This window comes from Bemisia tabaci, chromosome 2, assembly GCF_918797505.1.
Source record: "Bemisia tabaci chromosome 2, PGI_BMITA_v3".
NCBI classification, from domain to species: Eukaryota; Metazoa; Arthropoda; class Insecta; order Hemiptera; family Aleyrodidae; genus Bemisia; species Bemisia tabaci.
Window position 1 is genome coordinate 11,937,857 of NC_092794.1, and position 17,076 is coordinate 11,954,932.

Sequence of the window (17,076 nt, forward strand, 5' to 3'; positions counted from 1 at the left end):
ATTTTCTGCAGAGATTATCCTCGCCGTTGGGTGACCGGTGATGCCGTGCTTTGCGTCTTTCGTGCTTTTTTACCAACCGTCTCGATGGTTGACTACAAAAACGCGTATGTCGTTGTCATGTTGCAAAGTCCCCTTGAATTTTCAATTTCCGAGGGATGACTCATCGCTGTTATTTCAAAAAATTTCAAGAGATTTTGCGATGCCTAGACGAGAATTTACTCTGGACATTTTGTAAAAAAAAGCTTAGTGATAATCTCATAAAAATGGAAGATGATAGGAAAAGTGGTCACTTTCGTAACTGCAATACACGGAGTTCCAAAACTATGTTTTTTCTGCATACGGAGATTTTTACTTTCTCGCCACCCTAGGGTAGAGGAAGTATTGACATCCTGCAAAGGGGAGGGGGAGTAGAAATTTCATCATATCTAGACGTTTTAAGGTCCCAGGAGTCAAAATAACCATACTTGAAAAAATGTGTGTCCGTCCGTCAGGCGTCCCCCAAATCAGTGTAAAGCGATATCTCAGAATCTATCTGTTCGATTTCATTCAAAGTTTGCCGAGAAGACCATATCTATGGTCTCTTTATTTTCATTTGTTCATTGAAAATTTTCTTTGAAACAAAAAAAACCGGTAGAGAAAGAATTTCAGAGTCAACGGCGGTCAAGAATTCCTTTGGACTTATTCTCACTATTGAAATCTGAATGTAAAAACGATATTCAAAGATTTTTGAAGGTGTTTCACCTCTTAAAATTTCAGTTCAACAATATACAAGTCAGCAAGCAGAGGGAGCGGAAACTATCATTTCAGTCTACAATTTTGTTGTTGAAAAAGCGTCATTTTCTACGAATTTTGAGAGGCTTCCCATCTTGAGATCTCTTCAACTTGATCATTCTTCGTTACACGAAGATTTACATAATTTTCACACGTATTTTTATTAAATAATCGAAAAAGACACAATACCTTTGAAAAAATTATGAAAAAATTACGTAAACTCCGATGATTTTACTCGTTAAAAATGTATAAAGAATGGTTTCATAATCAGTAAACATTGAAAGTTTTTCACGTACATTATACTCACCCTCTCTTTGAATAATCTTTTTACAATGATTTTTCGGAAGTTTTTTCTTATTTCTTAATGAAAAAAAAAAAAAAAAAAAAATTGAAGGGTAATTGTTTCCATAGGATAAAGATTCATAAATCGGGTTTCTCCTTCGATCAGGCAATCCACGTCTTCTCAGGTTGTAAAGAATGTAAAGTTTCATCGGGTCCGTGTAAGATTCTGCCTAAGGCTCTCCTGTCAGACCCCAACGATAACGGTTCGACCTGCAACTTTTCCTTCCCGCAACGCCCCCCCCCCCCCCCAAGCATATTTTTTCTCTGGTTTTTTAATCCACACCCTTCTTCTCTTTACCTTTCTGATATGGATGGACTATCGGCAGCTACAATGATCACTTACGAAAAAAAAAGAAACTAAAAAATCCAGAATAATTTATTCAGTGCTCTACTTTTTTGCTTTACAAATACGGTGTTTATCATCGATCAGTTTTGAGTCGAGTCTGACAGAATCCAGCCATTCAGACTTGAGGCTTGCTATACTTGAGGGGCTTTGAGGAATATGCGCATAAGTGCAGTTTTTGCTATTTTGAGAAATTTCGATGGATTTGGAACGTCAAACTTCAGTTAACATGAATTTCATAAATGTTTACTACTCTAATACTGAATGTAGGACAATGATTGTAGAGCAGGGTGTCCACTAAAACAGGCTGGTCAAAAATAGGTACTTTTACAGTACCTTTTAGTACATTCTCGGGAAATTCAGTACCTCCTCCAACAGAAAAATTCCGTACTTTTTCAGAACATCCATTTGACGAAATTAGAAAAATTTCAAAAATTTGAAATTGCAACAAAAATGACAAAAAATTATCAAAAAATTCCGGACCTTTCTGCGGAATTTCCGCACTTTTTCAGTACTTCCGGGCCGTCCTTAAAAAATCAGTACTATTTCCGGACTTTCCGGAAATTCCTGACTTGTAGACACCCTGGTAGAGAGAGATGAGTGGTATGATCGGAAAAACTTACATTCCTGATCGCTGGTATCCGAGAGTGGAGGCTCACTAGCTATGTACTGCTTCCCGCTGAACAAGTTGCTTTCGACGACCGGCCTCTTGTCCTCTAGTTGCCGCCTGAAAGCGCGATAATCGTCCTGTAACAAAACGAAAGTTTCGTGAGTACTCGTCGGCATCTTCAACAATCCTGGCCGGAGCGAGGAACCGAAGACAGGGTGGTATAAAACGTAAGAAAGAAATGAGAGGTTGGAAATGCCAGTGAAATATTTCATGAAATTTCACGACTGTGAAATATTTCATTTCTTTCAGGGGCTAGAGTATGCAACCCGCTTTCAAACACATAATAATAGAAGGAAGTAACAATTTTTACGTTTTGCGAAACATGAAAAGGAACCGGCATTTTTCAATATCTTTCATCACGCTTCTGAAATGTCATGCAATATTTCACGTGAAATTTCAATATTTCATTTTTCATGAAATTTTTCAACCCTGATCAAAGACTAATGGACACGTTTATACCGGGATGGGCAAAAGAAACGCCGATATGCCATGACTTTTTCAATGTGTGAGTTACCATGTTTCGGTTTGGATTGTTGCTCGGAACTCGGAACAACTGAAAACTGCTCAACGGCAATTTTTCAAAACTGCCGTGATTTTCCTTCTCTGTGCGGAGAAAATTCTGCAAAACTTCAAGGAATGATGTCAATTTGTTCTCCTTTAAAAAAATAACATAGAGGCAGATATTTTCCGATACCGCAAACGAGTTATGCATGTGATTGCCGACATACACGGTGTGAGTTACACCGTCGATATGATATTGTTGCTTGTCTTCAAAAATTATTCCTTGTCTACCACCAGATATTACGAACGAGGCCAGCTCCCCCGAAAAATCGGCTTTCCGGATGGAGATACGTTGTCCAAGTACTAGAATCACTATCGATATTTGAAAATCTATCTAATCTGATGACGAGTGACCCGATTCTTGAATCGAGAAGATGGAAGGGATCCATAACGTATCATGAATTTCAATTGACGATACCTACGATGAATAATGAATATTCATTTGAGTCGAGTGGCTCATTATATTCGATTGGTATTCTGGCGTTTTAATTAAGACAATTTCCAGCTCGGGCGGGGAACCGAGGGTTTTGAGAGAGACATTCCGCACGTTAAGTACCATCGAACGCTTCTGAGCCAAGAAGAATCGAGACATCGTGATCTTTTGCCCTTCGGCGAAAAAGCGCGCGAGAAAACTGAGGTCACAAAGTAGCACAGCCATAGCTGCCGTCGGGTTCTTCGTACCTTTATATGAACAGGTAAAATCTCCTATTACATATGTATATTCATCAGAGAATTTGCACGTACAAAATTTTAATTTTTGAATTTTTCAGTGATTATACCACAAGCTTGAGCGACTTGAACACAATGTTTTTCCCCGTTTATCTCGTCTTAAATGTTGTTACTGAGAGGGAAGACTGTCAAATAAAGCCACTATTTTCAATTTTAAACTGAGAAAGGACACCTCCATTTACCAATAATTCTTTCCCTCACAACGGAGTACGTGAGGGAATGAAATAAAGTATTGCAATGCGGTCTCAAACAAACTTGTGATGATTCATGCAGTAAGTTCCATCCCTAGTGACATTCGGCAGATTTGCGATCCGCGGTCGGCGACTCTACATGTGCAACCGTGGCAATGTTCAGACCCTCCCCCTCCCCTTATGATCCTTTAAAAAGAAAATTGACAACGTAAGCCCGCAATCACATATCTCGTTTGCGGTGTCTGAAAATCTCCGCCTCTATGGTATTTTTTTTTAAAGAAGAACAAATTGGCATCATTCCTTGAAGTTTTTGCAGAATTTTTTTCGCACGAGAAGAAAAATCACAGCAGTTTCGAAGAATTGCAGTTGAGTAGTTTTCCGTTTAAAAAATAAAGTATGACAGGAAGTCTGCGACGTCGCAGACCGAGTTATGTGATTGCCGACTTACACCGTCGAAGTGCGGTAGTTCCGATTATTGCGAGGAACGATGACGAGGTGGTAACAGCAAACAACTTGGTGACAATGTAGCAACTAAGAATCTATTCTGTTTTCGAAGGATTTCCAGCTGAAAGTGCAAGGACTCTTGGGAACTGTTCTGAACCTTTCGACAAGTTTTTAAAAACCATTGATAGAAAAAAGAAGCATTTCTTTCCAAAATAAAAATTTAATCGGCAGTAACTTTCGATACTCTGCGAATTTTAGCGGCTCTGGTGCTTGCACTAGAGCTGCTATTCCGGACGGTCCCAGCTGGGGAGTATCAATGCAGCATGTTACATTGTAGAGACCGCGCGTTGGTTGATGGGAATCGGCGCCATTTTCGGCTATGTTCCTTGTCATGACTTTATTTTATTGCATACTGTTTTATTGTTAGTCAATGCTATGTTGTGTATTGTATTTTTGGAATCATGGTGATACAGTCAACAATTCAAAACTTGTTTGTGCTTTTATCTCGTGATGGAAAAAATGTACTTTACGTTCAAAATTTGAAAATTTGAATTTTAAAGTTTTCGCGGTTAAGGAAGCTTTAACCACTGGGTTGGAGCTTCCTAGTTATATTACTTGATATCAGCTGATAGCAAACAAAGGTTACCAGGGAAACCGTAAACGTCTAACAACTATCGTGGCCATTGGGGCGATTATTGAAATGATATCGACTGTATGTCGCCGCTTACGACAGGACATAGCCCTATCTTAACTGTGTAATATATCGCAATTCGATATTGTTTTGATTTTTAAAAGGAGCAATTCATTCATACAGTTCCGATTAGTTTTGGCGAACGGGCCCTTAACCTACGGCACTCGGCTCATGGGAATTTTTTAACTTGTCCTGGACGGACTCGTCTGTAGCGCCTCGTTCTTCGTTGTGTGTGTGATTTCGTGAAGAAGTTTCTATGGCAATTTGCTTTTATTTGTGAGCTGTTTTTTCACGGGATTTTTGAATGTTCTGTACGAATAAATTCGGTGAGTACCTCATTTATCCCTCCTTCCAGTAAAATTATTTCAACTTTTCCTTCTCCCTCATTCTGGACCCACTCATGGGCTGATTATTTTCTCATTCTTGAAACTTTAGACTGGCAATTTCTATGCACAATCTATAGCTCATTAACCTATAGTTCAAGAGTTCCTCACTAGTGTCTTGCTCTTCTTTTTTATTTTTATTTTTATGTACCTACATGTTATACTATTTTTATAATAAATTTTGCCAACATGCTTTTCAATTCAGTCTACAACATTTCATTCCGACGTGGCAATAATGATTTATAATGCCCCTAATCCATTAAAATGAATTACAATAGTAATGCCGCATTATAATGTCGTATTATACATCGCAACGATTCATGTCCTACTGATTATTGATTATTGTAAGATGAATTCTGTTTTCTCTGATTGTATGTTTCATACGTGCGAAGCAAGTACGGGTCACTAGAAACGTGGTTCGTACGGGTGGCTGATGAAATTGATCTTCGAATACCTTTTGATGAGCTAGGGAAATGAAACCATCTGCATCTCATGGACAATAAATAGTTGCCGTAATTAAGGTCATCCCGTGATTAAGGTGCCGTGATTTAAGTCATAAATTCTTCATCTAATTCTTGATTCATCTCCAAAATGTCTGCTAAAGCTTTCATGCGCTTCTCCTTGTATGCATGAATGAGCAAATTGGGTATCGAACAAGCGGACACTTTTTGAAAATTTAGATGATTCTGGACAATATCGTACAGAAGTCCACGAGCTGCAGATAGAACCATTACCTCTAGCTCATCAAAAGTTATTCGAAGATCATTCAACAACCTCTTTGACAAGTTGCAAAAACTTTTCGTTAACAATAGTGTCACACGGTACTAGGAATATTTACTATTTAACGAACCTTATATTTCCCTGACTCAGTCCTAAATTATAGAAGTATGCGTTACTTTTCCAGCAATCCAAAAAAACAATTATACAAAAAACCAATACCTACACTTTCAGATATAAAAATGCAAATTTTTTGCAGCCTCGCTAAACGACTTATCAACCAGAGATTTTTTAGGAAGCGGACCTCCAAAGAGCTTTCAAAATTAAAAGTATACAACAAGTGATAATGCCATGTATTCGCCATATCAAAGCCCAATACACATTTATACACCGGCTACGTAAATCTGCTAAGTTACAAAACATGAATCGACAGTTGTCGGATTGTACATCAATGACAAAATGTGTCTAGGCCCTCATTCTTGACTACAACTACTGCCCCCAGAGCCGCTCTCCGACGCCAATGCGTTGGAGCTTCCTGCTTGTTTATTTATCCGAACGTAAGTTTGGTCCCCAATACGTTCGGATAATCGATACTATACTCGGAAACTGCGTAAAATAATCAAAAAGAATGCGTACCTGTTGTTTTTGCAAAGCATTTACATCAGTTGCGATCGGACCAAGTCCAGTAAGCTCAGTATCCTTCCTGATGACCCACTCAACCAGTTCACGAAGGGAGAGTAGGAGAGCGTTCCAGTGCTCAGCGTTGCTCTCCAACCGGTTCCTGCAACAGAATAAGAAATGTTTGATTAAACTCCTAAAGTTGAGAAAAAGTTTGACGTAGGAGCTACAAAACCAGAGAGATCGTTACGAACAGGAAGTATTTTGGAGAAACAAATTATGAAATAAGGAGGTAATGGAGGTTTACAAAAGCTTAGGCAAGAAACTAAGCTCAAGTTACGACCTGACTTTGGGACGAAGAGGGTAGAATTTTATGACGAATAGAAAAATGAAAAATAAACGGGAAGAGGTTACATTGAGTATACAGAATTTACTTAAAAAATGGAAAATCTGGTGAAAAATGAGAGAGAGGAGAAGCGACGGGAAAGAAAAAAGGGAAAGCACAGAAAAACAGAGAAAGATAGAGAAAAGGAAAAACAAACTGGATAGGAAGAAAAAAATATGCGCTTTTATAATATTTTCTTCAAAGATGACCTATGAGGAAGCAAAGTTGAGTGACAAAAGAAAATTCTTAAATTGGATATAATCGGTTCGGAAAGATCTAGTTTTCCAACAACAAAACTTAAAATTCCGAACACACATCGCACAGAATAGACATGCTAATTTTTAAGGACATTTCATCTAATTTACGTAACTGAATGGAACTTAAACACTGCAAAAACCCTGTCGAAATAACTGCGGTTTTGATTAGCGAAATATTATTCCCACACGTTATGCGCGCAACCGAGTCCAAGCAAGTAGAAAAAATCATTAGATAAACGTTAAGACGTTGAAAGCATAGGTAGGATTTAGAAGCAGATGGAATGAAAGAAAAATGAATGCTTTGAGGCAAGACGTTATGTGATTTTGTCGAATTAAAGAATGGCTACGGAGGATGAAAGAAAAGCGGAGAAAACTATGAGCGAGGAGAGGGGAGGATGGATCTTCAGATGAGGCCTACGGTTTTATTTGATTGATCAGTGTTTCGGCTGTCATTCTAACTTAGAGAATGGGGTACGAGGATCGGTCACAATTCCACGACGGATTGAAATTGCAGGTATACAGACACTCGTTAGAGAGGCACCCTCTATCTCTGTATTGATCTCCCTTTTTTAAAGTGTTAATGACTTTGTTTGGTTAAGGCAGACTAGAAAAAAACACATTGGATCTAGAGTCTAGACTCTTAAAAACATCGACAAGAAAAAGTACTCATGATTCAATCAGAATCTAGCTTAAATCAAGAACCAAGCCACTTAATTTTAGCGGATTTCGTTTTGATTCAGGCAAAAATCCGATTGAATCAAGAGTATTTTTTCTTGTCGATGTTTTCACGAGTCTGAACTCTATATCCAATGTGTTTTTTTTCCCAGTGCATCTTCAAATAACGTATTTACCGACCATTCAACCATCCAACATCGAATAGATACGAGTGACGCCAAAAATTCCCTCTGAATAGTTGAAGTTGGCAATTTTAAAAAAAATTAATTTCAAGTAAAAGCTATTGAAAATTTCAATTTATGATATTCAGGGTTCAAAACGACTCTCGAGACAGTTGAAATATGATCTTATGCCTTCTTGCGGCTCGCAAAGTTTTCTATTAATACTAGAAAAAGTTTCCCGTCGAGAGTTTAAAATTTCATTTTTCAACCTAACTTGACGATAGTAGCTCCTCACTTTGCCTCACGTTAATCTAGTTCGGCTGGGTTGCTCACGCAGCCCTTGAAGCACCATTACAAATAAGACAAACGGAAACGAGCAAGAAAAAGATAACGCGCGGTGATGACGGCGCAGAGATACAACTATTCGACCTCGATGGATGTCCGTGTTGCGTCTGCAAAATTGAAGGCGCGATGGCGCGCAGCGTGAACTCGCAATGTTCCCCTCTATACTGCAAATTAGGTGTTGCTTCGAGTAAGGAGAGAAGTTTTGCAAAGAGGCCCGAAAACATCTCTTCTTTCTTCGGTTATGATAAAATCGATTTTTTCTTTCTTTCTTTCTTTTTTCTGAATCTAACCTTTGGTTCTTCATTTAGGATGTACTTGCAGACCTATATCTGAAGCTCGTGAGTACCGGCCCCATTCAACCTACGGGGACGTGTTTTCATCAAGCCTTAGGTCAAGTTGACTAGGCTCGGGTTTCTACGGAAAAAACTATACACGGCATTCCTTGATTTTTACAAATATGTGAGATTAAATTGAGAAAATACATTTCTTACAAAGCCGGGGAAAATACATAACAAGTCTTCCAGAAAAGTCATATTTCATCGAAAAACGTTTGACAACGTCTCCCTAAACATACAAACGGCGTTCTTCTTCAGCACGGCACTATAGAGCACTGTAGCTGCGTATTGACGAGTATCACAACAGAATGTCGTGAATATTTTTTCTTTAAATATACAAGAAACTAAAAAATGGCGAATCTGAAAACGATACTGCCGTGCTAAGGAAGAACGCCGTATGAACATTCGAGAGTTGTCTTTCCTCCAGCAAAAACTTTATTTTGAAAAGGAGTTGTGAATATTTTCTCTTCGAATTTTCGGAAAATTTAAAGCTGATCGAGATTAATATTTTCCGAAAAATTGGAAGAAAAAAACGTTCACGGAATGCCCTGAAAATTTGTATTTCATCAAAGAAAATTTGGCGACGTCTGAAGCCTCACGCGGCGTTCTTCCGTAGCATGACAGTAAATGTCAAAATTCGCAAATCTTCCACATAATTCGTATTTTTTGGGAGAAATTTGGCAACGTTCGAGCGTTCACGGTTCATACGGTGTTCTACCTAAGCACGAGAGCCCACTGTCTTGACATTACCATCATTATCATTCTCTGCCACATAATCACAGGTTCTCGCCGAGTTACCTCCGTTGTAAACCAGAACAAGAACATCTCTGCACATACGGTTTAAGCATCGACGCACTTGTATGCAGCGAGAGCCACGCGGAGGGGAGGATGGGAGGGGGGAGGTGCGGGTAGCACGGTCGGTTGAGCGAAAGGCATGGGGTAAAAGTGCTGTTCCTGAGCGTGGAATCAAACTCAGGAACGCTCAAAATGCCTGTACGTGCACTCGTAATCGTTACGCTTTTACGGAGAGAAGTGACAGACTCATAGTTTTTAAATGACAACCTACAGTCAGCTGTAAACTTCAACAAAATAGCAACATTTTTCAAACTTTTTCAATCAACAATGCGCAGGCAGTGCGAAGTTCATAGTATTTTTTGAGCCCTATTTTCCCCAAAAATTGTTTATGTCCGCATGGAAACAGATCCAGGAGAGTGTTATATAATTTTCAGGCAGCCAGATTTTATATTTTTGCCTGTCAATAATGCACAAAAATTTAAGTAATTGAGATCCCTGTTTCACGGCCGGTAAGAACTCTACGACAGACATCAACAAAAAAAAACAAAAAAAAACAAAAAAAAAAAAACAAAACAAAACAAAAATGTATAATTTTATTTGAAATTGCACTGTAAAAAAAGCTCTTAGATGTAAAGTCAGGACTCTTGAAAAAATTGACAAAAAAAAATACTCTTGATTCAATTGGATTTTTGCTTGAATCGAAAACCAAGTCTCCTAATTTAAGCGGATTTCCTTTTGAATCCAAATTTTTCATTTCCAATTAAATCGAGGGTATTTTTTTTTTTCTGTCAAATTTTTCAACAATATGGACTCCGGGTCCAAGAGACTTTTTGTTGCCAATGTGGGGTTGAAAATTCTCAGATTTGAGGGGCTTGGATGACAAGGCGCATGAAAGCAGTTTTTGATAATTCGAGAAATACGTGTTTGAAGTTTCGAAATCACATGGATCTTTAGGGCAAAAAGCAAGTTCAAACTGACTTTTTGATGCTTACAAATTGGAATTTGGGTGCGATTTTTTCACAGAATATGCGTTAAGACTGGTTTTGGTTCAGATCATTGATTCCTCATTTTTTTTAAAAAAAAACTGCACTTATTTCACTTGTCTTGCAAGCCCCTCATTTCTGTCAATCTATTACTGTATTCTATCGTGCTAAGGAAGAACATCGTATGAGCATTCGAGAGTTGCCAAATTTCCCTAAATAAAACAGGTATTTTTGACGCCTTTCATGCATGTTTTTCATTGAAATTTTCAGATATTTTAGATTAAAATTGCGTACAAAATTGTCTGAACATTTTGGGGGAAAATATTCACTATTTTCCTAATAAATTCGGGTTTTATCGAAGGAAACTTGGCAGCGTCTGAAGGCTCATACGGCGTTCTTCCTTAGCACGGCAGTATTAATGACCATTCGCAAGAGAAGGGACCTAAAAGAAATTACGCAACGTCCAAACCCGGATTTTCAAATGACATTCTTCCTAAGAATGGCAGCATAGCGCAAGGTGTCCGACCGCTCAGGCAGTCAGGCTGCGGACAAGATTAAGATCGTAAATTCAACTTCCTCGGAGAAAGTCTACGAGGAAATTTGAATGGGTTTTCTCTCCTTTGGCGCCCATGGAACTCTGGGGGGCCTGTGCTGGGTCTAAGCAACGGAGTGCAAGCGGGGGGGTTGGGGGTTGGGTTGAGAACCTCTGCGGGACTTGCCTTTTTCAATTAATTCTGTCGCAATAGGCTTGGATTTTTAACTGTTCCCCCACCCACGCTGAGGCTTCCCTTTTTTTATTCAAATTTTTATTTTTCTACTTTCGCGCATCCGTGTATACTTCGGAACACTCCCTCCTCAACGTGTGCTCCTTGTCTTGAGCAGATTTAATGTTTGTTCCTTCAGAATTGTGGCCCAAAAACCTTATTCAAAAATCGAATTTTTCTTATATCCCAGAATTCACGGTGTACGTGAAAGGAAAAATGCCGCCGCCAAACTTCAGATTCTATATCAAACCAAAATGACCAAGAATTTTCATGAAAGAGCGTCCTGGCACAAAAATGAGTAAATTATGCAAAAGCTGAGTCGAATACGTGATTTACAAACGACGCGACGCATAGAGGATCGGATCAATTGGGGAGGTCGGACAAAATTTGAAAACTTTCAACGCTTATAACTCCGTTAATACAAATATTTGAAGTTAAAAGTGGCTCTATTGGTTTTCTCGTGTAATTTTCTTTTAGAGGCATCCCTTATAATTTAAAATGTGAGGAAATAAGCATCAAAATTTGCGGTTATAGTAAAAAAATTCATGTCCGACCTCTCTAATTGATGGTTATAGGACATCTCGTCAACGATTTTTTGTCCGCGCACCTGTTTTTTCCAGTAATTTACGTCCACGTGTTTTTTCGGCACGGAGGTTTTGATCCACGTGCCAGTTGAGACGCAAAGTTAATTGGTCCACATGTAAATACAAACGACAATTGCTCACAACGTTTTTGGATGAAAATGTACAATGTCTTGGGCAAAACGCGCATTGGCGCCTACAAACCTAAGTGGATACTTCAAGCATTACGCAATGCGTGAAGTGTCCACTTAGGTTTGTAGGCGCCAGTGAGCCTCTCACGCTCGCAGCACGCCGCTTCGCTCTGTTACGTTTTTATATTTACACTCGCATGGTCAGCGTTTTTTAACTCATGATTTTGAAATGTTTGCACACTCTGCATTGCGTATCCTCATTTAAATTGATGAAAAAAAATATGTATCAATTTATCAAAGGAGAGTAAAAATATAGAGTTTTTTAAATATTGGTGGTTCCGTGTCAAATTCAATGATTTCCAAGGCACTTTAATTTTTTATTTTACATTCCGTGCTTTTATTGTGCTGCAGCGAGTTGTACGCGCAACCAAACGCTCAAAATTTGACGTATTTGACTCTAAAATATCGATGTACAAATGGGTTAAAAGTAAAGAGAGCGTGCTTCTTGGTTTCTTTCCCCTCTTTTATTCATTTTTGCAGTTTCTGTCGGCACAACTGCGGCTCTTTAAGATTAATGTCGCTTGGAAAAGGTTTTACAAATATTTGTAACGTTTTAAAAATATAAATGTTTACAAAATGAAGTAATAATTTCGTAAAAAAAATTTAAAAAATAAAAAAAGTACCTATACATATATAAGGTATATTGTGCATCGCATATTTTAAGGATAGAAATAAAACCATATATTCACCAATGACAATTTAAAAAGATGTATCAAAAGGAGAAAGTAACATTTCATTTAGAAAATGAGCAACCATTACAACACCTCCTTCTCTCTCAATTTCATATTGTCAATAAAATTTTACATACCGACTAAAATATAACGCTTGGACCAAGTCACTGTTGCTTATTTGGACGTATTTATGCTAAAAAGAGATATGTGCAAGTGGAAAGATGGGGTGTGCTCGTTAGTTGGGTCATAAGAAACAATGTAAAAGTGGATATAGCTCCTTTTGAGAAAATTGAAAAGCGGGATTTGACATTAAATCAAAAGGAGCTAAGCGCCAAAATATGCTAACTCATGAGCCGCGGGCATGGCAAGAGAGCGTTGTGGACAGGGCTCATGAGTTAAAGACGCCGGACGGCGATCCCGATCCCGAAACCGTCACCGCACTCACCGCTGACGTCACTGGCGCTTTATATTCCCCATTCATTCTTATGGCCCGACCACTAACGAGCACACCCCATCTTTCCACTTCCACATATCTCCTTTTCGCATAAATACGTCCATTTTACGTGTGGGCGTAAACTACTGGACAAAAAAGGTGCGCGGATAAAAAATCGTTGACAAAATGTCCTGAAACCTAATTGATTCAACCCACTGTGCGACGGGTCGTAAGAATTGTGATAGTAAGTCACACCGCACAATTTGAATCCATGGCTGCCCTATTGGGCCCTAAAAGCTCCATGACCTAACCTCAAAATTACCGACATTTTGCACTCTCCCTATATTGATATATACTCTAATGAAGTTGAGTCTGCTCGCCTTGCCACGCACAGTGGATCGAGTCAATTGAAGAGGTCGGGCATGAAATTTTTGACAAAAACTGCAAATTTTGATGTTTATTTCGTCACATTTCAACATTCAAGGGGTGATTCTGGAAGAAAATTTTACCAAAAAATCAATAAAACTACTTTTCGAAGCTCAAAGTTTGTATAAACGGAGTTATAAGCGTTTAAAGTTTCCAAATTAGGTCCGACCTCTTCTACTGACTCGATCCACTGTGCCACGTTTTTCCTGAGCGTACGAAGCGAGCCAAGAACGGGGTGGACTCGGGCAAGATTTATACGTCCGGCTAAAAACTTGCCGGAAAATTTGCCGATGGTCGCATGTGGCGTGTGGCGCGGCGGTGATTTTAAAGCTGCGAGTGGGGGGCGTCCAGCGCGGCGGTCCAGGTGCGGACTGCGCCGAAACAGCCCGAAAGGCAACGGTAAACCAGGGCCGGGCCCATCTCCTTAAGTCCTCTTTATATTTATAGCGGAAATTCCGGGCCCCAGTTCGGCGCCGGGTGCAGCTGCACTCTCCTCCGGATTCCTTCCATATTCAGACTCGCTAATCTCCCAAAGTCCCTCCAGAGTCTCCGTATTCTAATTCTGCCGTGCGCTGGAAGAACGCCGTATGAACCTTCAGGCGTTGCCAAATTTACTTTGATAAAAAACAAATTTCCTGATGAACTTATGAATATTTTCCTTCCAATTTTTCAGATAATTTCGCTCGCAATGTCATGTAAAGTCCCGGAAAATTTCAAGGAGGAATATTCATATCTTTCCTCAAAAAGAAACATTTTATTGAGGGAAATTTGGCAACCCTTGAATGTTCATAAGGCGTTTTTCCTTGGCACGCAAGAGTTCTTTTCCGGCTCACTACCTACCCACGCCCCAAGTTTCGCATTTTCGTATCGTAAACTCGTTGGGGTAGGCTTGATTTGGGCCCGGTTCAATACAATTTCGAAAGTCTCAACTTCCCTGGTTTGAGATGCTTAAAGGACAAAGCGCGCAAGTACCGTTTCTGGTATTTTGAGAAGTACGCGTTTGAAGTTTCGAAATTACATGGATCCTTATGGCGGAGAAAAAGTTCAAACTGACTTTTCTGTCTATTAATTGTTCAATATTATTTTATAAATTTCTAAAAGTTAATGAAATATTTCACGTGAAATATCAAGATTTTGTTTTTCATGGAATAGAGATATTGCATGCGTGAGGAATTTGCGATTTGACAATTGATTCTTATGTAAAAGTTCGCGAGAAACACGATGTGGCCACCGGTTTTCTCTGAAATCAACCCCTAAGCTCAAAAAAAGCTCTCAAAATGAGGCCAAAATGGAGGAGATATCCCACGCTGCCCTGAGAGTCCACCTCTACATCAAGACAAACTCTCCATGCAAAGATAGGGAGCAAATACATTGACAGGGCTGCCACTTCATTTGGGAACTCTAAAACTGAAAACACGGCATCATTGCTAATGTATTTGCTCCCTATCTTTGCATGGAGAATTCGTCTTGGTGTAGAGGTGGACTCTCCAGATAGCGTGGGATATCCCCTACATTTTGGCCTTAACTTAAGAGCTTTTTTTGAGCTTGGGAGATATGATTTCAGAGAAAACCATTGGTACCATCATGTTTCTCACGAACTTTTACACAAGAATCGACAGTCAAATCGCAAATTCCTCACACATGCAACATCTCCATTTTGCCACCCTGTGGAATCTACATTGAATGTTTTTGCGTGTGACTGGGGTAGTGGACTTACCGGATGGCCATGGACCTGGCCTTGAGGTGGTGCCAGCGCTGGTTCATCTCGTCGAGTCTCCGCTGGAGCATGACCGCATCCTCCTGGGAGCCCAACGAGCTCAACAGACTCCGCCCGCTTCCGCTCAGGCTCGAGAACACATCCCTGTGGCTCTCGATCTCCGCTTGAAGATCCTAAAAAACAGAACCAAAACACAAATCATTAGTCATACATCGCGACCATTACACAGACATACACTGTAACAATAGTGTAACATGGCGTGAAGCCCAAGTCACACTATCAAACTTTTCATTCAACTCTTGAGTGCAACTTGTCGGATGAAAAGTTGGATAGTGTGATAAAACGATAGTGTGACGCGATGAAACGACGATTTGATGAAAATCCCGAAAAAGTGTTCGCCCGGACGGTCCCGGGCATGGCAATAGAGATACAGCACAATAACAGCACGAAATGTAAAAGAAAAAATTAAAATGCTTTGGAAATCATTAAATTTGACACGGAACCACCAATATTTAAAAAACACACATTATATTATTATTCTCCTTTGATAAATTGATACATATTTTTTTCCCATCAATGTAAATGAGAATAATCAATGCAGAGTGTGCAAGCGTTTCAAAATCATAAGTTAAAAAACGCTGACCATGCGAGTATAAATATTAAAGCCTAACAGAGCGGAGCGGCGTGCTGCCAGCGCGAGAGGCTCACTGGCGCCTACAAACCTAAGTGGATACTTCACGCACTGCACAATGCTAGAAGTATCCAATTAGGTTTGTAGGCGCCGATGCGCGTTTCGCGCTGGCCGCCCGCTCGCCGTGCGGCAGTGCCTGAAGCAACTATTTCACAACAGAGGTGTTGCACGGTATCATACGAAATTGAACGTATTAAGAATGACAGACATCCTTTAAAAGTACAGATCTTTCCTCGCAAAATAAATCAAGATACTTATCGTACACAGGAAAAATCTGAGAGCCTTTAGCTGAGGCAAATCAAGAGGTTCATCCGGTTCAGGTATAACAAGGTGGGAATTTCTTGAAAGATAATTAAGTTCTGTTACACCAAAGAGGTGTGGAGAGTTTCAGTGAATTTTGTCTCATAGAATTGACGCTCCCCCATTTTTACCAAAATTCTCAACTATATATTATTAGCCATTGGAGAGCGGAGAGCTGTCAGATGGAGAGTTTGATAGTGCAAATTGGGCTTAAATAATGTTTTGTGTTGAACTGGGAAGACGAACATAAAGTTGTGTTACATACTTGATGCTGCTACTTTAGTGAGCCTTTGACCTCTAAACAGCTATTAATGAGAGGATTTTGCCAAGTTTGACATCACCGAGTAAGTAGGACACTCAAAATCAAACTTGGGCTGCTTGAGAGTTGAGGCAATTACACCCAACACAAAGAGGAGCGCCCCAAACTATTCGACACTCTCGCACACGGCGAGCAAAGCCTCTCGCACGGTCGCGCGCCAACTTCCGCAACACACGCGAGTAGGTAAATGTTCCTTCTTCGTCGCTGATTTTGAGGGTAATTAATGACACTTTGATGATTGAACGTGGATGTCTGGCGCCTCGTCAAACTCATAGCTCGCTACCCGAGTAACGTTAACCTCTTCACCAAGTTCCGGCGAAAGCTCGTACTTACGACAAACAGTAACGGCCGTCTTGCAGCGGGCTGATAATTGAAATTGTTAGACAAAGCTGTAGACAGAGGGGACAACGGAAAAATGGAGGAATCTTATTCCAGCGTGCTAAGGAAGAGCGCCGTATGAAAATTTGAGAGTTAATTAAAGATCTTACGTGGCTGATCGTAAGATTCAGTCTGATTTTGTGGACAGTGCTGATGTTTTCCTTTCAAATATCGAATTTCACGATTGTTTCGAGTCTTTGCAGAAATGT

General features: G+C 39.7%; 1 protein-coding gene across 1 annotated transcript in view; it reads right to left on the reverse strand.

Moving 5' to 3' along the window:
• LOC109039403 (dystrophin-like) overlaps positions 1-17,076 on the reverse strand; it is a 113,303-nt gene that overhangs the window by 18,843 nt on the left and 77,384 nt on the right. Inside the window, 3 exon segments of the mRNA XM_072296704.1 lie at positions 2,080-2,203; positions 6,479-6,623; positions 15,180-15,352. Of these exon segments, the coding sequence (XP_072152805.1) occupies positions 2,080-2,203; positions 6,479-6,623; positions 15,180-15,352 (442 nt within the window).